This window comes from Tubulanus polymorphus, chromosome 7 (genome assembly GCF_964204645.1).
Source record: "Tubulanus polymorphus chromosome 7, tnTubPoly1.2, whole genome shotgun sequence".
NCBI classification, from domain to species: domain Eukaryota; kingdom Metazoa; phylum Nemertea; class Palaeonemertea; order Tubulaniformes; family Tubulanidae; genus Tubulanus; species Tubulanus polymorphus.
Genome location: NC_134031.1, coordinates 1,947,803 through 1,969,694, shown reverse-complemented (window position 1 = coordinate 1,969,694; position 21,892 = coordinate 1,947,803). Strand labels below are relative to the sequence as shown.

Sequence of the window (21,892 nt, the reverse complement as noted above, 5' to 3'; positions counted from 1 at the left end):
TAGTAAGAAGTGTGGCAAGTTAAGTCTTGAACATTGAGTAACACAGTACAAGTCCGGGTTCCCAAGTCAACCAAATTTCTTTCACAGTGAAACAAGTCGAGCGTGTCGTTTGAACCGGTCAGGACAGTGTAAGTGTGACTTGGTTAGTAAGGCGTGGTTTCTCATTTTCGATTGAATTCAGTGACGGTGTTTTGGTAGACTGGTCGCCTGTCCAATTCTGCGCCACCTGCATTCGCAGTCAGAATAGTCAGAATCTAACTGAAGGAAGAGACCGGCAACCAGTCTAGGTGTTTTGGTTGAAAGTTTAACGAGCATTTCTGTTTAAACAACAAGAAAACTTTAAGGACGGAAACACTGAACGTGAATTCGGTCTATATTGGTTATCATGTGGGCTGGTTACAAATGATGCCAGGGTTAACTGAAATGAATAAGAATTCTTTGGAAAATACAACAAAAACTATTATTATACAAAAAAGTTTTTAATTATGTTTATCATCATTTCGTCACCTGCGTCATTTTATTGCCAGGTGGCGGTAGCAGCCGGGGACAATTTGCGTATAAGCTCGGTGACTCGTCCGTGTTTTCGTGGGAGGCAGCACGGGAGAGAATGTCAACAAACTGTCCGAACCTTCATTGGCCATTCCGCTTTATATACGTCATTCTGATTTTGGTTGAATATTTCGTAAATATCATACGAATTGTCATTCTTTCCTACTTTATTTCCTTATTTGTTTTCCGTAGAAAAACAAATCTCCAGCGACGAAGTATTTACGCAAATTCTAGAAACGACTGTACGACAATCCTTCGAATAATTAAAAAGTCTAACAATTTACGGTAAATGTTTTTAATATAAAATTATTTCATCTGAATATCAGTTCCAAAGTGTAAAATATACCATATATACAGATATTATTAGAACATTAATTATGTCTCTATGAATTCGGGGACTTTTTACATATTTTGATACGCGATATTAAAAATAATATGCAGTTAAATGTTACATAATTCATAAATTCATACAACAAAATCACAATATTTCACTGATTATATTCTAGGTAAGCAGCATATATTTTTCTTAAGAAGTTCATCTAAGAACTAGATGACTTAAATACATGTAGCAAAACTCTTATTTCCCCAAAACTTAAGGCACAGTGAAGTGAAATGTATGTTTTACACGATTTTCTCAACTCAATCATAAACAGCTTATAAATACCCTCACTTAAAACAACAAAAATATACAAATACGTTTAAGACCACAATTACTCTGATAAAATACATCTCGTTCTTCAATTCTTCAATTCTACAATTCTATTACGGTGGACTCCATCTTAAAATTTAGTCGGTACATGAGTGGAACTACGTATCAGCGAACTTCACAGGACCAGATAATAATGTTCGTTATAACCGATAGTTTTTATATCCAGTACGAAATTAGTGAAATTGTCTTAGTTGGAACAAAATTCTACATTTGTTATATCTAATAAATCTTTGTATCTAATTTCGATTGTATTATTGAATTGTTGAACTGAGTTGAGGACAGATTAATGCGTTAGCGTTTGGGTTGTAAATATTTCACAGTCGACAGATTGAACATCGAGAACCTTTCTGTAACCTTTCTGTCCATTTGTTGATTTAAAAGTGTACCGGCTATCGTGCGGTTCGTAAGAAATTCGGGCGAAAAAAACCCCATCACAGAACAGATTCTAGTCGAGCAACCGTTTGTTTAGCTGAAGGGTTATGATAAGCCGAATTGTAATGATTTGAATCGACACCATTTACGTTCGTGTTTTTAGATATTTTGGCCGCGTCTACGCATTCTATAGCCTCGATCGACCACAGTTCCGGATTTCCCCACGCCGCGTCGCTGGCTACCTCGGGCGAACCGGGAAAATGCGACCAATGGGAATGCTCGGCTGTATGTAACGCGACCGCCGCCGCGGAAGCAGATGATCGTTGCACGTCGTATTTGTGACGTTTTGATTTGTTCTTCAAATAACAGCAGACGATTATCAGAATAATGATTGTCAGCAACAAAATGGCGGCGATTACAAGCAGAATAATTTCAAGAAGGGTTATTCGTGACGGTATGACAGGTGGAAGAGGAATGGGCGAAGTGGTCGTCGTTTCAATGAATTCACATTGTTGCGTCTCCTCGGGAGACAAGTCTAGTAAATTTCTACCCCTGTAGATAGAAGGATAAGTTCCGCACTCGAGACAATTAAACTCCTTTCTCATTTCGGTGAACAATTTAAACGGGTGTAACCTGCTGCCCCCTGGTGGACAATCCTGCCCGTAAGAGTTGGCGATGAGCCAGCGCTGTAAGGGTCTAATATGACACGTACACTCCCAGGGATTACCGCGTAAATCGACCAACTCAACGGGTCGCAGCGATTGTAAAGTTTCGTTGTCGAAACTGGAGAAATTATTTCGCGACAAATTCACGAATTGCAGTTCAAGGCCGGCGAACAAGTCTACCGGAAGTGACGCAATTCTCGTGCGCGACAGGTCGAGCGTGCGCAGACGCGGTAAACCGAAAAATGTACTTTTCTGTATATTCGTCAAAGGATTCCCGCCGAGGTATAAAAACCTCAGAGTTTCGTTCATGTGTCGAAATAAAGCGGGCGAAAGGTATTTAATCCAATTGTCGTTCAGTTTCAGTATTTCGGTTGTGAACTGTTGAAAAGCCCCGATGCTCATCGACACGATTTTGTTTCTCGACAAACCCAACGTGCGCAGTTTTAGACCGTGCAGAAACCCGGGTTCTAGGTATATGATTTCGTTGCCGTCCAAGTGCAACTCTTTCAGTTTCAACGTCGTATTGAACAAAGTCGCGTCCATTTTCGATAACTTGTTATCTTTCAGTTCAATGGTCGTTATGTTTTGTAGATAGTACAACAAATAGTTGTTGATCTCAACGAAGCTGCAATTATTCATACGGATTGTCCTCAATAGGGGGAGCCCTCTGAACGTTTCGGCTTGAACGTGCTGGAGCGGGTTACCGCTGACGTCCAGGAATTGAAGACGCGCGACGTTTTCGAAGATTCCGCTCGATAGATTTTGTATTTTGTTGTTTTTCAACGACAGCACCGACAATCGAGGCAACAATAGCAAATCTCCTGGCAGTTCGTCGATCAAATTATCCGAAAAATCGACGAACACTAAATTGTATAAATTTACGAATAAAGATGGCGGAATTCTTTCAATTTCGTTTCCGCTTAAGATCAGTTTCGACAGTTTCGACAATCGACGGAACGCTTCGTCATGCAGATATTTCAGTCGTACTCTGTTGATGTTGAGCTCTTGAAGGCGAGTGAAATTTCTGAACGTTTCGCGACCGATCGATTCGAGCGCGGCGTCCGACCGGTCCGCTCCGGATAGGACCAGCGAGGTTACCCCGACCGGTATTCCTATCGGTAGTTCGTTAAACGGTCCGACGCATTTCACCCGCACTTCGAAACCCGTGTCCAAACACGTGCACTGACCTGGACAAGGTGTAGTCGCTGCAGTCACGACCAGGCTGCAGACGATCAGGGCGGATGATATTGTAACCAGCGATTCTCTTACAATGGTCGATCCGAGTAGTCCGTCCGTTAACATTTCTGGTCATCTGAAAGATACGAAAAGAATAATACATAGATTATTTCCATTTTTGAAACACATTCTAAAAATCTTATATTTTCCGTTTCGCATCAAATGTTTAAGATTAGTGCATTACATCAAGACGGTTTCATCAGTTAAAAACTTCAAATATTTGAAATTCCTATCCTCAAGGGATTTCCTTTAAACGCGTCTTATCTCGAATAACAAACGATAGCTATCTCCACATACACACTTCATCTTTTAAACTTTATATATGTTTTATGGTGTTGGATAAGAACTTTCTGTTCATTTCTGAGTCTCGTGATCATCTCTCCGTGGTACTATAGCATTATAGCATCGACTTAAACAGAAATCTCCTTCGATAATGAATATCTATTTCGGGCGCTGAAATAATCGTTCCCAAGTTGATCAATTTGTTTGAATAAAACCTTTTAAATTACCATGCACTTATGACCAGATCGGCCCTGACAACGATTCGTCTGTTATCGAATATTAATCATTGTCTGTGGATATATTACCGACATAGTCGCGAAAATACAGTAAACCTTGCCTAACTCGGGCAGACTGGGACCGGGAAATTTAGCGATGACCGATTTAACGACATAGACGAATACGCTAGGAGGTCAGAAAAATTATGACTTTTGACTAACCCGGACGTTTTGTCTGGGTTACTCAAAGGTCAGAGTTAGCCATTTCTAAGTAAGGTGTACTGTAAAAACTAGATATTAGATAAAAGGACACCTTTTAGGTGTTACTCAAAGGTCAGAGTTAGCCATTTCTAAGTAAGGTGTACTGTAAAAACTAGATATTAGATGAAGGGTCACCTTTTAGGTGTTACTCAAAGGTCAGAGTTAGCCATTTCTAAGTAAGGTGTACTGTAAAAACTAGATATTAGATGAAGGGTCACCTTTTAGGTGAAACTTAGCAGTGAGTGAGCAACAGTTCATCAGTTCATCTACCTATTATAACTTAACAATCAAGTGACAGATTTAATCAAACCGCTTGAATATTCTAAATTCAGGGAAAAGTCATATGAATTCTTGTTTCAATGGGGAACCTGTGGCAAACATAGATCCGCCAGGTTCGTTAGTGGTTATTCGGTCTTTTCTACATTTTGATGAAAATCGACTTATTATATGAATTATTGATGAAGACTATACCAATCACAGAGTTGAAAAATTCAGTTCAAAGTTCATTCATGATAAACTTATTTTGACAGCGAATGACTGGGAGCTCGTCACGCCACCTGGCGGGATAACTGGTGTTGCAGCTCCCCATTTTGAACGTTTCAGCGGTTAACGTTTCGGTGCTCAATCGCTTATTCGCGAGATACGCGACAGGTTATCAGGTTCAGTCAGTCGAATGCACGGTTCAGTTCCAAACCTCACGGTTCGGTTAATACCCTCCGTCAACATGAGTCAACGGTTCCAGTTGAAATATATTCTTTATTAGATATCAAATCCTCTGTCAACATTCTCAAGAAGACTCAAAATATTCAACGATATATCGAACGGCTGTGAGTAAACGGGTAAAATAAAGTGTAATGGAATCAATGGAATTCAATCGAGTCAACTGTACGGTTATTAATCATGTAAAATCTGGATGTTACGACTTTTTCCACGATCCGCGCACAAAAAAAAAGATTCACAAATTCAAATTCCCGTCTGAATAGAATCCAGTTAATAAAAACATTTGATAATTTTTCATTCGTTCGGGTCCTAAAAATATTCCCCTCATAAATTTCAGTCGATTCTGTTGTTTTTTTTTATTTGCGATCGGCTTTACATACATTGCATTAATTGCATACATCAGTGCGTTACAGTAAATGTATAGTCAAACATAATATGTTAAATAACCTGTCGACAATAGATATATATTCCCAAAGCCGAGATAGAAAATGGTGACGCCAGTGTACCCGGTGAAACGGATTTGTCAAAAAGCTGACAGTCGGAATTTAACTAAAACAGCATACACGAATATTTTATTTATAACGATCTTTATTTCAACAATAACACGCATTTCAACAAATAGAACATATATTATAGATTACAGCGAGGATCCACATTGCATGATGCAACAATTATGTCCTGTTTTCCAGGTTCCACCCTAATTGTACAGCTTAGCATTGTTTCAATTAACACAGTCACAGTCAGACAGGATAGTAGCTTAAGAATGGATTTGAAATAATCACAAGAAAACGTTGATAGCGCTTGAAATCGCCCTATATATCGGCATTACTAAAAGCGGGCTTACTAAGCGCCGAGTCACATGTGAACACGACGCGCGTACAGAGCGCGGTATTCTGGTATACCAAGGGCACTGCACAAGGACCTCTCTACCTCCCTCTCTCCCGCTCTGCCCTCTCTCTCTACCTCCCTCTCTCCCGCTCTGCCTTCTCTCTCTACCTCCCTCTCTCCCGTTCTGCCCTCGCTCTCTCTCACCCTCCCCCTCTTTGCCGTCTCGCCGATCTCCCTGCCCCCTTATCTCTCTCCCCCACCCTCCCCCTCTCTGCCCTCTCACTCCTCTCTCTGCCCTCTCACCACTCTCTCTGCCCTCTCATCTCTCTCTCTGCCCTCTCACTCCTCTTTCTGCCCTCTCACCACTCTCTCTGCCCTCTCACTCCTCTCTCTGCCCTCTCACTCCTCTCTTTGCCCTCTCACCGCGCTCTCTCTCTCTCTCTCTCTCTCTCTCTCTGCCCTCCCATCCCCCTCTCGCCCCATTCTCTCCCCTCTCACTCCCTTCTCTCGCTCTCCAGAGGTTTCCCACGTACACGATGAATAGCTCTATAGTTAAGCCACCTGTCACACAGAGCTCAACACGTTTCTACACTATTTCCAAATGTTTGTTCCGTATTTAGACGAAAATATCTAAATATTACAGCAGATTTGAATAAATTTACATTGAAAACAAAATATTGAGAATTAAATCATATATAGACTCACTTTAACGTGAATGTTTTTGATTTCTGAACATAAGCACTTGCGAGTATCCATTGCGAAAACCCGCAAAAGACGTTTACAGAACATAAACTAAAGCCCCAGCCGTTTTTTAAGGGAAATATATTGGCATTGAATAAATTATTGTTATACATCAACATATTTCATTTCTAACAATAACTTGTGACCCGAACAAATGTATACATTGTATATAAATGTAATCTATCGTGGGTGCCGAGTTAAAATGTTCATTAAAGAATTTATCGAATTCGCTATCGATAATTTCCTATTTACATAAATATTAAGGTTTTTTAATGGTCATCCGCCAGAAACGAATGAAAATCACAAAAATGCCTTACGCGCTTTTCGCCAGGACCACATCGCATGCTCGACACGCATTATCAGTGACCTCGAACAATTAAGGAAGTAAAAGAATAGATACAATTCAAAATACCGACGGTAATAAAAATTGCCGGATAGCCGACGATATGCTGCAGGGTGCCGGCCGTCGATAGCGCTGCAATCGTTATTACGTGGCTTATCACTACACTTAAAGCGAATATAGTTTCGTAGTTTTGGTCGAATTTTTTATCGGCGACGTCCGACAGCCACGAATTATAGAAACAACCTTGCAACGAGAATCCGACTATAGCGAGGCAGTCCGGACCGAACGCTTGCCAGATATACGTGATAAACGGGTACGAAATGAACGACGTAGTCGCTAGTAAACAATAGGCGACGAAATAAATCCAACGATGGTGAATCGTTTTCGAGATGACCAAACCGAAAATATTAGAGCTTAATATAAAAGTAACAGTCGAAGTCAATCGGACAGTAGCCAGTTGCCAATGTTCAATTTTTAGATATTCCATTACCCACAAAGGCACCAAACTAAGATATATATTAGAAGTAACTGAATATATACTATTTAAACCTATCAACGTCATAGTTTGAGGATCGGTCAGCATCGATTTTACAACTTTGAGCTGAAACGGTTTTTCCACTTTCGCGTCCAAATCTCGGTTATTTTCAACTTCGATGCAAGATCTCACGATTATGGCTATACCTAGCGTTATGAATAGTATCATGAACGGTATGGAACGTCCGAGCCAATGTACCTCGTACAAACCGGTGGCAAATCCCAGTCCGATCCCGCCGTACCGGCAGCTGTACAACACGGCCAGGGCTTTCACTCGCTTGGATTTATCGTCGAAGGCAACGGCGACCATCGTCGATCCGGCGTTGCGAATAAACGCCACAGATAAGCCGATCAGCAAGTGCGCGATGGGTAGTATCCACCAAACAAACGCAAAAATCGACATAGTGATGGCTACTAACGCCGTTATCAGACCGGACCAGAACGGATAGACATAGCCGAATGTGTACGTTACTTTTCCACAAAGAATCACTCCAGTAATGAGACCCACCTCGAACGCGACTTGAACGAACGCCATCTTCACGGCGACCAAATGGTGCGTCGATTTGTCGTGAGTTGCGGGAAGCAACTGCGAACTAACGGCCAGAATCGTACCAGACGTCATTTGAATCGTAACCAAAGTCAAACCTACGATAAAAACGATGGCCACCGTTACGCTAGTCTTACAGCAGATACGACTTGATTTCGGATTGACGTTATCATTCTTCTCTCCGTCGCGTTTCGGTATCTCCGGCTGACTGCTGGCGATATCCGCTATCGAGCCGTATTCCATTTCTTCGCTGGTCGTTTCATTTTCGACCAGACCTTCCCTAGTTTCGTCCTCTTTCATAGCCCCCATCCTCGTTCCTCGTGAGCCGAAATCGAAATGAGCTAAGTTTTATTTGATCGCCGTTAATGTGTGTTAATCCTCTACCGGCTGTCGTTAAATATTCCAGGTGAATATATTATTTGCTATTCGAATTTAGATATTTGGAATGTTACGGTGTTTGATCACAGTAAAGTAAGGCCTTGAATGATATAGTCCAGATCGCACGTTCTATATGAATTCTATATGAATTCTTATCGCCTCTGACTAAAATATAAGTTTATTAATATTCACGATTTCTTCAAGCATATCACGATATGGAACGACGAATCGCGAGGTCTTAGGGCGGTCAAACCCAACATTGACGGGACACCAAAATTTCAATTTTTCATGTCAAACTTCGATTGTTGCCGGTTACTATAAGAATATCTTAGAGATTTCGATAAGCAACGTTTGGCCGTATAAGCAATAATCTACATGTAAGCAATATTGTTCATTTATTGGTGTCAATAATCCAGCATCCTGATGTATTATATATAGACAGCAGCATCTTTTGGTTGTCAATGCATCCTCTATCCGAAGCCATGATTAAACTGCGCCATAAGATATAATCCTTACAAAACATATCCGGAACACCTATATCTCCACTATACCTGCCCCATTAGAAACGCCCGATCGAAATAGGTTTGAGCAAAAGATATCACGAATTGAATATCATTTGAATATCATTTTCTATTGAATATCTATTGAATATCATTTTCTTGAAAACCAGTTCTTTTTAAACCAGTTCTTATAACAGAGGATAGTCCTGAACATGAATTTGTGTCTAAGCCGAACTTTCGATCAATTTTTTCAAATAATCACCTCGCTTGATATCTAAATGCATGGCCCTATTATTTACAGGGATTTCTATACACATTTGGGGCGTTTCAAAACGCTTTTACTGAATAGAATCCGCTGTTTATTCACGGCTTATGAAAAATTCGACGCAATGTACCGTGAAGGGAATGAGAAGCCTACGAATTATAGAAACGCGTTTTTGTGTGTAAAATTCTACATATATCTTTCTATTTTTAAGTGTATATATGGGCGGCCATCCCCGCCAAAGAGACACTTCAGTCATCACGTGAAGGATAAACCTATAACGTGAAGTATAATGTAGTAACGTGAAGGATTAACTCATAACGTGAAAGATAATGTCATGACGTGAAGGATCAACTCACGTCATCAAGGATAAACCTATCATGTCACCAGATAGCGTTCCAGTCGATCAGAAATATGTTCAGTTGTGCGCAGGCGTCATGACATGGTAACTTGAATAAGTTTCTGCGTATTAGGTTCGAATCCCGCAAATTATGAAGTATCGCTGGTTTACTTTGTTTGCCGCGTAAAAGGTTTCTCATCTCAAGTATGAAACAATAAACTTTGAAGGCCCCAGTATCTATTTGTATGTGCTATTAGGTTCGAATCCCGAAATTGTGTAATAGAAAAATATATTCGGATTTATTCTTACACCGCTATATATCTCAAATTTTCAGCTTACTGATATAACACGTTATCCAAAATATACGAATGATCTTCTTAAGCAATTATTGACAAAAAACGAAGAATGCCTGATCCTGGTCCGTCCGCAGTTGTGAGCAAAAAAGAGTCAAATCGAGACTCACATCTATGAATAATTTTTGGGATTAATAGCACTGCTTATAGAATAAATCAGCGACATTGTGGTCATCAATTTGAAATAAGGATCAATATTTTGTGGGATTCGAACCTAATAGAAACTACAGTGACGCTCATGCTAGAGTAATTAAAGTTCACGTCATGACGCCTGCGTACAACAAAATTTACTTCGACCGACTGGCACGCCATCTGGTGACATAATAGGTGTATCCTTGATTAGTTGGTCCTTCACGTCATGACAATATCCTTCATGTTATGAGTTTATCCTTCACGTTATGGGTTTATCCTTCACGTGATGACTTAAACGTCTGTTTGGCGGGGATGGCCGCCCATACATATAAAACAAGCCAACCTATAATAAGGCTTACAAGACACATGTGACATACAACTAATTCCATGTTTAAGTTTTGAACTATATCTGAGTCATGTTCGATAAGTTGTTACTTGTCTAATTGTCTACTCGGTGTTTGTAACTTTGTTAATGACACTTAGTTGTGCGGTTACTATGGATCCATGAATATATCAGGCATAGTCATGTTCATGCATCCTCGCTTGCCAGGGCTAAGTTGCCCCCCCCCCCCCCCCCCCGCTGAAACTCACGTCATTAGGAGGATGTCCATGGTTGAATGGTACGAACCATCAACGACAAACAAACGTAACGCTCTTCGTAAAATATGTAATGTTATGAAATTTTTGATATCGTCAAGTGATATCACATTATTCTATACTCACATTTTTAAGCGGTTCAATGTTCAACTAGGTCGCTGAATGGACTTAAAATATACGATTGTTTTAAGCATAGCATTTTACAGATTTTATAAAATCAAAAGGATTTAATTTTGCATTTTAATTAATTCCATACCTACCGATTTTCAGAATATCAGTGAAAGTTTTGGCGGTGCCATGTTTCAAATCGAATAGGTCCATCTAGAAATCGGTGTTCATGAATTACGGGTATTACATACATGTATTCATAAGCGTCAAAATATTCCATAAAAATGCTAATAAAAAGCTGCACAGCGAGTGTTTTATGGGCACCCACACTCGGCACTGAGTAGAAATATGTATATTTTTAAAATGAATCTGACAGTCAGTGGGTTATACCTGTGATTCTCTATTCAACACTCAGCCGCATACCAGTTTATATCGTGGGCCGAAAGCACAAACGCACAAAACATTTATTTTATCTATTGATGAAAGTATTTTATTAAACTATGTAGCTCCGATAGACTTTATCTATACGCCGCGTTCTTTAAGGTATTTCAATAGAATCGAAGCTCCTTTTAAAGGCAAACGGTTACGGTCTGGTGAAGGCGAGGTATTCCCAGTGACGTGTGGGTGATCCGAGAATATTATCACAGAATGACACGGAAGGAGTTTTCCAATGCCTAGGGAATCCCCAAAATGCAAACGTGACAAAATGGCGGCAAAATGGTTCTTTGGTTATGTTTAAATTTTTATGAAGAATTGAGTACGAAACGTGTCAAATAAACTCCCATCCAATAAATCTATAAGAACTTTTCAATTCTCATGTTTAGGGTAAGGTTTAATGTACTTCAAGCATGCGCCCAAGCAAATCTGAATATGTGAGTGAAACTTTCTGATCGTTAATCAAGTTAATCAGATAACCATCAAAATCTTCATATACACTCACATGTTTTATATGCATATACGCTCGGATGTTTCAGTATAAAGAATTTATGAAAAAAAAAGAGAAGATATCCACCGACTTACTGTAGTTACATAATATATCCATCCAGAGCTGAAGTTTAGCTGCTATAGTAAACGGTGAGCAAAAAGAGAATTCTCTCCAACAACAGAATACATCAAAAATAGAACCAAATAGTCATAATATCGTCGACAGACTGCAAGAACAAAATTCCCGTCTTTCTGGAGGCTGAATGGAAAACATTGCCAGTCTCGCAAACAATAAACTCGAACATTTTGCATCTTACGTCACCGACTCGACTCAAATATAAAAGAACTGCACTTCAAGGGGTGGATACGTGTGTGTAATAAACGTACAGCGTTGTTGCATTAAAAAACAGCTTTTCAACGCGCTATAAATTGACACACCTCCAGTATTTACGGTGGTGTAAAAAATATTGTAAATAACGTTTGTTTCGCTTTGTGAATCATATTTCGCGAGGTTAGTTTGATAGGTGGGTTGAACTTTCATCTGAGTAGCTATACGTGGGCGGATATTTAATGGTTTCCTTCGATAATATTTCTCATTGTGAACCTTTTCATACAGCGAGTAACATTACCAGCATGATCATGAAATACAAGCGAATCCACACATCGTTAGGGTTTCATTTTTACGCATTAGTTCTATAGTCCAGCACATGAAAACTGAAATTTAGAATTTCGTTTACCAGAAATAATACGATCTACTTTTGATATATTTGACAGTTTTCGGCCTCGCTAGAAGATAAAAGCTTGTCGATAATCAAAAAGGATTTTTCGATATCTTACAATGAATTCTCTACAGCGAGATAAGAATTGAAGACCTACTGGTCTAATAAATGAAGGGCTTGGTCTTCCGGTGGTTTTTACGCAATATTAATGACGTGTTTCGCAATTTTGTAATAACTCGGTATTTCCGAGTATATTCAACACTTAAACACTTTACGCGTGTTACCATACGAACACCGACCCAAGAGTTCCTATTATGACAATTACAATAATAATCAGCATCACTATTATTATCATTATCAATATTATGATAATGAGCGAACGGAAGCCGTTGTCTCACCATCAAAATATTTGATCGGGGTCGCCCGCTCGCTCGGTCTACCTGAACCGGGCCCATTTATACCGGAAGTCAAGCGTTAAAAGTATATAGATATATATGTAACGACACGCTATCATTGATTTATCGCGTGCGTGTCACACATAGATATAAACGAACTTTTTATGCAAATATTTTGATCGTTGGGTATATAGAATTCGCTGTGAAATAAAGCGAATATTTTTTACAGATTGTAGGAGTATAGAATTTTGCACTGTTCTTCTACGAGTAGAGCCCACATAGCCCACGGTATGTCGTGTTATAAGGGGTTATGACCGGACATTTCAAATATAAGGTTACGTTTGCGTGGAAACTTTAAAAGCTCTCGAAAAACCAATCTTAGACTACTTATACAAGGAGGACCAACGTGTGAACTTAAGCTGGGCTCACAAATTCTCATCATTTTCAAATCGCTGTTGTCAGCCATTCCGTGGTTGTGTAGTACACTTACTTACCTTAGAATACTCTCGCTAATGAAAGTTAAACATTTTGACCCCACGCAGCCCAAATCATTTTTTTTAGATTTCATACTACTAGTTCATCGAAAGTGAAATCAAATCTTACCATTTTTCAGCGACGCAGCATTATAATGTAGCCAGTGTCCAATTGGGAGAGAGTGTCTTTACAGTATCTTCAAATTCGTTGATTTCCCGATAGTCTATGAAATATGCTTCGATGTTCAATGCGTAATACGTTGTCTTCGATTATTGCAACTCACCAGATATTATACGCGTTTCAAACAGTCGAGATAACCCCAGGCTTAAAACAGACGTTTTAGAGGTTACGGCATTTTTACGTTCCGTGTGTTGTTTCGTATAAATATATATATATATCTACTCGCACAGATGTTCGGAGCACTTGAAAAATCCCACTCGACAAATTATCGGGAATATCTCTTTACCACTCGCCGAGCCGGGGATGTACACATTCAATATTCCCAGACTTTCAACCTTGTGTTTCGCGACGACTTATATCAGTAATTTAACGAACTACGTTTAACTCGTACTCCACCGCGATCAGCCGGCTTTCCAAAATCCAGTTTACAAACACAGATAGCTTTTGCACACGAGGACAGGCCGAAATATAAATATATATATATATATATATATATATATATATATATATATATATATATATATATATATATATATATATATATATATATATATATATATATATATATATATATATATATATATATATATATATATATATATATATATATATATATATATATATATATATATATATATATATATATATATATATATATATATATATATATATATATATATATATATATATATATATATATATATATATATATATATAAACGTATAAATAGTGTTTATTTACAAAAGTCCTTCTATATCAGCGCACACTTCAACGAACAACATGTCCACCGTGTTCGGAAGAGGAGATTTTTGTATTCTCATCACTTAAAAAAGTCGGTCTCCTCCGTCAGCGCGAACTATTCTCGATCTCGGTCCGCGTATAATAACGGACAATGTTGATTCAGCTCTCTACGAGGCACTTCACGTTAACATACATTTCGATGCCATAAATACATACGGCACTTTTTGTTAGTCATGTGTCATTATATAGATGAGGTCGGAGCGGGATAATTGCGTCTCGCAGTCGCCGTCACCGCCAGACGATCTCGCAGACGATCTCGCCGTATTCGACGGTCACCGCTACGTGATAAATCGCGTCAGCGTCGTTATTTTTAACACCCATGATTCATAATTTTTACTCATTTTTCAGACCAAGCAACAACTCGATTTCACCACCGCATATTCCTTATACAGACAGACTCCTCATTCCAGTGGCAATACTTGAGTTTCGGATGACGATTTATTTCATGAGAAATTGTTACGCGTCGCTAAGTGATGAAACATCGCCTTAGTAACAGAATCACTGGCTGCTAGTTTGATTTTAATCTCGGTCGAGTTTTGTCATGCACTCTGGAGTCCATGGTTTTATCAACGCGTGGTAATCGTAATATCTCTTAGAGATTTTAGACATTTTGGGGACAGGGCTTTTAAATCCCGCTGTTCCTGCGCTGTGGATTGTGCTACCTAGTCATAGCAGATCCCAGTTTTATAATCGAAATTTTCAAAATCTAATAACTTATCTTTCAGAACATATTTGACTTTATGTTTCATCAATTTGATCATTCTATGTCCAATATATCTCCTGAATGGATGGATTTCTGTTTCAAACCTTATTGTCACTTAAAGGATTACATCATAGATGATGCAGATGTTGCGCTATATTAGAAAAATATATCATCATCATTTGGTTCATACTGTATCGAACTCGATCAGGTGTGGACGGAACAAAATTCATTATTATACTGTATAACATTTACATATCTTTTCAGTTATAACGTTTACTATGATAAGCCTATACTAATAATTATTAGGACGGTTTTCAACAAAAAAAACAATACGTGATTTACCTAAACATTAAGTAGAATATCAACAAATATTGTATATATATATATATATATATAACATAAATTCGATAAATGGACGTAACTTGGTAACTTTGATAAGACGGGTTTAGAATAACAGAATTGTGATATATTATAATCACATGGCCGATTCTAATCGAACGACCTCGTCGTATCGTGGAGGGTGGACTTTTTCATGACCGCCATAATCTTGGTTCGGTATGACGACCGTCATTTCTTCCGAACCGTCCAAGGACGGTATACTACTGGTGGACAAAGGGCGGGGTTTTCTATGATGCGCAACGTTTACGCGGCTATCGCTCCGAGCGAAGGCCGGGTTCGTAAACATTCGACCTTGACCGTCGGTGAGATCCTCCATGGAAGCTAGAATCGGCGCGCTGGAAGCGTAGCCGTTGTTGTCGTTGTCCGGAATAACCGATACCGATTGATTGTTAACGGTTTTACTTTTCAAATCGTATTCTTTCTGTTTCCTGCGCAAAGCACGGCAAATCAAGGTGAACGCCACGAATATGATGACCGTTAAGATGCAAGTTGCACCGGCGAATACCATGACTTGCCGGTCCAACGTGAACCAGGAAGCCGAGTAGATACACTGTTCCAGCTCTTTAGCCGTTAGATTAGCGATCAATTTACCCCTGTTTACGGTTGGATACTGGCCACATCGCAAACAGTTAAATTCCTTACGTAGTTCGGACAATGGTTTGTTGGCGGCGTGGTTCGGCCAGTTTCCCGGTACACAGTTTTGACTGTATCCCGCGGAATTGAGCCATGTTTGCAGATTACTCTGAAAGCACGTACAATTCCAGTTGTTCTCGGTGAGATCTACCAGTCCGAGTTTAGCGAAAGCGTTTAAAACATCGTCGCCCAAGGCGCGGAAGTCGTTTCGCGATACGTTCAACAACTGAATCTCCAAACCGCTGACAATGTTCGGGTCGAATGAAACTAGTTTGGCGCGGGAGAGATCGAGAATTCGTAGCTTCGGTATGAACGATAGCATCTGTTTCGTTACTTCACGAAATGGATTACCGGCGAGATATAAAGAGAGCAAGCTCCCGTTCAAAGCGTCGAACTGCCCGGGCACTAGTGACGTCATTCCGTTGTCCGCTAGACGGAGCCGATCGCAGGAAAATTCCGAGAATACGGCGGGATCTATTGATGAAATACTATTCTTGGATAGTCCGAGCATTTTAAGTTTTAGTCCGGTCAATACGCCGGAAGGTAGCGCTGTTAACAGGTTCCCGTCCAGCTGTAGGTCGATCAGAGCAGACGTGTTAGCGAACAGACCGCTTGCGATCGTGGATATACGATTATTTCTGACATCGACGATCTTAATTCGAGGAACATTCGAAAAAAACTGAGGATCCAAATTCGTCAGAGAACAATTGTTTAACTTGACAGTGCGCAACAGATTGAGACCTTGGAATATGTTCGGTTCGAGGAAGTTCACATGATTGTCGCTGAGGTCCACGCTCTCGAGGCGAACGAGATCCTGAAACGTAGACTTGTTCAGGCTAGAAATAGCGTTATTTCTCAGATTGAGAAACGAAAGTGAAATCAACGGCGTGAAAGTTCCCGATTGTATGGTCGTTATTTGATTGTGCGATAAATCCAACTTAACGAGAAGCGGAAAACTGGCAAACAGGCCAGTCGGTAACGAAGATAGCTGGTTATTGCGCAGGTCCAAATCCTTGATGGTCGGATTCGACGCGAAGGCGTCACTGGCGACGTTTCGAATACCGAGCTGGGTCAAAATCAACGTCTGCAGTTTGGTGAACGTTGATAGGCTAGTGGAGGTTACATCGGTAATCGCAGACGAGCCGTTCTGGGCGCCGACAATCGTCAAAGACACGACATCCACCGGAATACCAGTCGGAAAATTGTTGAACTGTCCACTGCATTTAACCTGAAGTCCGTCCCGGCTGGACGAACAGGTGCACTGCTGTGGACAGGCTAGCACCTGATTTGATAGAACCGCTGCAGCTGCAGCCGCCGTGAACCACAGTAACTTCAACATCGCGTACTGGTGCATCGTCTGAAATTAAATGATATACGGGATCAAAATGAGATATCTTATGCAAACGCGTCGATGCGTGTAGTAGCAAAAACTATTCGTAGATATGCATCTAAAAATACACACCGCACCGGCACCACAGCGCCAGCGCCGGAAAGAAGATATTAAATCAACAAATATAAGCTTGGGCAAAATATGTGGAATCGAACCGAGTAAAGAGCGATACCGGTAGAAAGAAGAAATTCAAGCACGGTGCAAACGAAATTGATCTGAAAATAGTCGTTTCAAATTTAAAGAATGAATAATGTGTGATTAACTAAAGAATGTCGCTTTACCGAATACGCTCAATGTTAGTCACCATTAAACAAACAAACACCAAATTTCACATTCATAGTTTCACTATTAATTGACATACGATTCAATTTACTGTATATATTATAATATATCCATTATAAATTAGAACGTCAGCAGCTTTGATGTGTGTTAATCTTTATAGTTATTACATCTCAACTGATAATAAAAATGCAAAGTCCGTTTAGAATACTAATATATAATACACTATTTGGGAAATCTGTTCTCTAAATCACGGTGTTAACTTTATATATATTTCAGTAATCGATACCGGTTAAATCGGCAATAAATTCGTGATTTGAATAATATGATCAGAGTAATTATCGTCTAGGCCTTGGGCCATATTTCACTTGGTTTAAAATTGGATGCGATGGTGACCGACTCAGGCCCGTATAGGCAGGATTTAGAGAGTGGGGGTTATTTGATATAAAGGGTCGTTTTCTGGTTCAATCTTATGCATGGAAACTGCCCTTTTACGTCAATGAAAGTGTCCTTTTTGTGGAAAGGGTGCCCTCAATATGCCCATAAAATGTTGCGCCGTGCTATGTGAAAGTGGCCTTTCGTGAAAAGTTTGCTCAAGGTAAAGAAGTAAAGGGTTTTAAATCAAATAAGTACATCTCAGAAAAAGGGCACTATCAGCCAAATGAGGGTTTACCAGTAACCCCAGTAGCCCCCTCTGCCTACGGGCCTGCGACCTTAATTTTTCACTCGATACTTCAACGAGAACGGTCGTCCCGTGGTTTTTGTTTATTCGGCGGAGTCATCCTTAAATATATATATATATATATATATATATATATATATATATATATATATATATATATATATATATATATATATATATATATATATATATATATATATATATATATATATATATATATATATATATAGCAGGTATCGCTCAAAGCTTGAAGTATTAACTATGACCCAGATTTTTCGAATTTTTAACAGGTTTTATTCGAGTAAAATACTGTAGTCAACATATACATGTAGATAAAGTATTGCGTAGAATATGAAATATATAGATGTGTATGTATATATACAATCAGTGACATTTTTTGTAGTAAACGTGACGACATTGTTTGTCTGTGTTAGACACTATGCATAAATCAACGACGTAGACAGAAGCCGTATACACCTATAGAAAACACATCCATGAAACACGTACCTAGGACTTATTTCAAGAGACAGTTTTATCTGCCGGGAGCCAGCGAATTAGTGTTGAATTAACCTGAGGCCGTGAAAAATCATTCGACATTTAAAATGAAATGGTTCGCATCGGCGAATAATCATCATAATCTTGTTTCATGAACAATAACGAAAGTTCATTAAACCGCTTTGATGGGACGAATAAAGGGATCGCCGAAAATGAATCATCATGCGATATTCCGCTGAAACCTTTTAAGCTCGTTTTAAGTTCTATTTATACAGTAATTGAACCTTTCACACTGAATCATGAATACTGAGCAATAAAACAAAGCGATCCTTTGCATCTCATTGCCGTAATCGAATAATAATAATTATCAGCCGGTTTTTGAAGGTCATCGATTCCCAGTCCATTATTCTCGTTAAAATCAGCCTCGGTTTTGCAAACCCCGTCACTTTTCTCCTCACCCTCTGTAGATGCTAATCCATTGCATATGACACATATTGTGCAATATTCCGCAGAAACCGTTTAAGCTGTTTAAATTTTATCTATACAGAAATTCAAACTTTAATACTGAATCATGAATATTGATAGTGATCGTTTGCATCTAATTTCCACGACAGGATAATATAACCCGATGCATTATTCTCGTTTAAATCAGCCTCGGTTTTGCAAACCGCATCATCACTCCTCACCTGTGTCTACGGATCAAGAGTAGTAATCCAACAAGGACACGCGTTTGTTCCAGTATAAGCTTAACGACTAAAACACAGTATTTACTATATATACAACGTGCATAAGCCTATCAAGTTTTCATTGTCCCTTGTGTCAAATCAATAACCCCGGCAACCGCTATACTACTATCTAATGAATGTGTTGAGACTTAACTGTACACAGTTTGAGCGCTGAAATAAAACTATGGAAATAACCTACCAAACTCAGAGCGCGTTCATCATTTCACCGGGGAAAGTAAAGTCGTGGTCATTCATTAACTGACGTGGACCACCGGCCGTGTGTGTGATAATCGGCGCCTGCCAATACAGGACGCCGTGAATATCTAGTTCATGTTTGATTTAGGAGGGTGTTTCCCCGAGAATCCGAGAGCTCTGTGAGTCATCGTTCTATATACCGGTGTCGTATAGTCGTACATCGGATTCGTGAAACGGTGTGTATGACAACATCTGTTTCACGATCACCAAGGCGACATCAGGCGGGAGCCTTCCTATTCACGATCCGTGCGCCGCGCGCTCCAGCATCCGTGCGGGAGCAGAGCGCGCAATGCGGTTCGGTACTAAATGCATCTCGATGATCGACACATTTTTTTCAAACATCAAAGAAATTAACGAGTAAATCTAACTTGTAAGTTTAATAACGCCTTCGAAAATCACATATATATGCACATGACTGATTGTTTAGGATTGTCGACAATAAATCATTCATATAATATAGATAAAATGATTTTAAAGATCAATAAAGCTATTTTGAATTTGATTACAGGCCAGTGGACAATATCTGACCGACACGAATAGCCCAATATTTACGACTCATACAGTACCCCTTATCAACTGGGTTACTAAATAAGGGGTACTGATAAGGGGTGTGAGTCGATGCGCAATATCAATATAATGCTGTAACGATTTTAACGGCGCCAAAAAAGACACCAACAATATGAATTAAAGATGTAGCTGAGTTACTGGTGAACAAAATATACATTCTGCAGTGAGCGAACAAATTGCACTCGTAAGACAAAAGTGACGCGCAATGATCAAGGTCAAACGGAATCTCTTATGAAATATATGCACGATAAAACAAACATATTGAACGATAGTTCGCCGCGGCAACAAGAACAATTCATGAATTATGTATTTATTCTTTTGGAAATTACCTTTATAATATGGAGAGCAATGTGAGCATCATGATTAGTATTACGTGCTATTCCAGTTTTCTTCCGCGAATATGAAGAATATGGTTCAATTTGACATGTGTATATGAGCTTACATTTTCGAGCCGCCCCTATGCGCCACCTTACAATAAACGGTTGATATGTACATGTACGTACATCATATTTAATTAATTTTGGGACCATCGCAACAATGGCTTGTTCAAACTGTTAATGACACATGACGCAAGTGTAATCAAGCGCGTCGTCACGTGTGCTGCTGGTAGCGACGCGGGATACTTTGCAAGTTGCGAGCATGGGCATGGTTAACAATGCATCGCCGTACGCCGTGTGGCGCGCTACAAACTTTCCGCACGAAAAAAAACGAAAAATATATTTATACCCAGAGGTTGTTAAACTAAAATTTGTCGAAGCCCAATAAGATTATCAAAACATCTTAAACTCGATCGTTTTTCTCATGTGTACGGTTTTATTTTTCTTTGGCGCGTGTGTCAATGTCCGTTATGTTCGAACCACGATTGTTACATTCCGGCGGCGCGAAAACCTTTCACATTATTGAACTCGGATAGAAAAAGAAAAGCGTTGCTTTTTGGCTCTATCGACAAGAGTTTCGATATTCGATCGAGCGGTGGTCTGCGCTCGTCGCCGCCGAGTTTCTTACTGATGATGATTACGGGATGGTAGACACTGCCGAGAGAAATTGGTCGGATTCGAGAGAAGTTGCGTTCCCAACGTCGAGAATTGATATTCTAGACATCCGTCGTATCGAATATTTGTCGTATAACGGCAGCCCAGGGTAAATCCATAAAACAGAAATTAAAATCGATGGGTGGAAGTGCTGAATCAATGTCACGTGGTCGCGTAGCTATGGCGACAACGTTCGCTATTTTCCGTGGATATCGATTTTGTAATATGCGTGCAGAAGAGCCCGATATAGCGATCGATAGCCGGCAATGTGTGTGTGTATGTGAAGGGACCTTACTGGAACTAGCTTTGTACTCGACAGATGTTCCCGTACGCCGTCGTTCGTTGCGCCGCTGATGATCAGACGACAACGCGTGGACAATACAACATCATCGGTACCACCGCCACAACCGGCAAAAAATCGCCGTTTTTCGCGTTAACGCCGAAAAATAAGCGACGACGATTCAAAAAATGTCAGCGATAGCAAAGTAGAACTCAACGTTATACCGCGCAAGTCGATACATAAATAGTTAGATAGAATACTTCCGTAGTTGCGTTACGAGAATTGTTG

The 21,892-nt window shown here is 39.7% G+C and overlaps 3 protein-coding genes across 6 annotated transcripts; all 3 read right to left on the bottom strand.

Annotated features, from left to right (window-relative positions):
• Positions 1-867: 867 nt before the first annotated feature.
• Positions 868-13,764, bottom strand: LOC141908007 (uncharacterized). 3 transcript variants are annotated; one of them, XM_074797768.1, is made up of 2 exons: positions 13,314-13,764; positions 868-3,607 (listed from the first exon to the last, which is right to left on the bottom strand). In XM_074797768.1, exon 2 carries the CDS (start codon positions 3,595-3,597, stop codon positions 1,690-1,692), a length of 1,908 nt encoding a protein of 635 aa, XP_074653869.1. In that variant the 5' UTR covers positions 3,598-3,607; positions 13,314-13,764; the 3' UTR covers positions 868-1,689. The 3 variants fall into 3 exon arrangements, with proteins under 3 accessions (XP_074653869.1, XP_074653871.1, XP_074653870.1); XM_074797770.1 differs by lacking the exon at positions 13,314-13,764 and adding an exon at positions 11,693-11,955; XM_074797769.1 differs by lacking the exon at positions 13,314-13,764 and adding an exon at positions 10,825-10,881.
• LOC141908857 (chromaffin granule amine transporter-like) lies at positions 6,353-8,742 on the bottom strand. The gene has a single exon (XM_074799088.1). The coding sequence runs from the start codon at positions 8,309-8,311 to the stop codon at positions 6,938-6,940; it is 1,374 nt and encodes a 457-aa protein (XP_074655189.1). The 5' UTR covers positions 8,312-8,742; the 3' UTR covers positions 6,353-6,937.
• On the bottom strand, positions 13,671-19,755 carry LOC141908006 (uncharacterized). Of its 2 annotated transcripts, none has more exons than XM_074797767.1 (3): positions 19,671-19,755; positions 14,106-17,257; positions 13,671-13,805 (listed from the first exon to the last, which is right to left on the bottom strand). In XM_074797767.1, exon 2 carries the CDS (start codon positions 17,252-17,254, stop codon positions 15,344-15,346), a length of 1,911 nt encoding a protein of 636 aa, XP_074653868.1. In that variant the 5' UTR covers positions 17,255-17,257; positions 19,671-19,755; the 3' UTR covers positions 13,671-13,805; positions 14,106-15,343. The 2 variants fall into 2 exon arrangements, with proteins under 2 accessions (XP_074653868.1, XP_074653867.1); XM_074797766.1 differs by lacking the exon at positions 19,671-19,755 and adding an exon at positions 19,433-19,533.
• Positions 19,756-21,892: the final 2,137 nt, after the last annotated feature.

Excerpts from the sequence above, each read along its gene's own strand:
- LOC141908006 (XM_074797767.1), bottom strand. The coding sequence starts at position 17,254 with ATGCACCAGTACGCGATGTTGAAGTTACTGTGGTTCACGGCGGCTGCA.
- LOC141908007 (XM_074797768.1), bottom strand. The coding sequence starts at position 3,597 with ATGTTAACGGACGGACTACTCGGATCGACCATTGTAAGAGAATCGCTG.
- LOC141908857 (XM_074799088.1), bottom strand. The coding sequence starts at position 8,311 with ATGGGGGCTATGAAAGAGGACGAAACTAGGGAAGGTCTGGTCGAAAAT.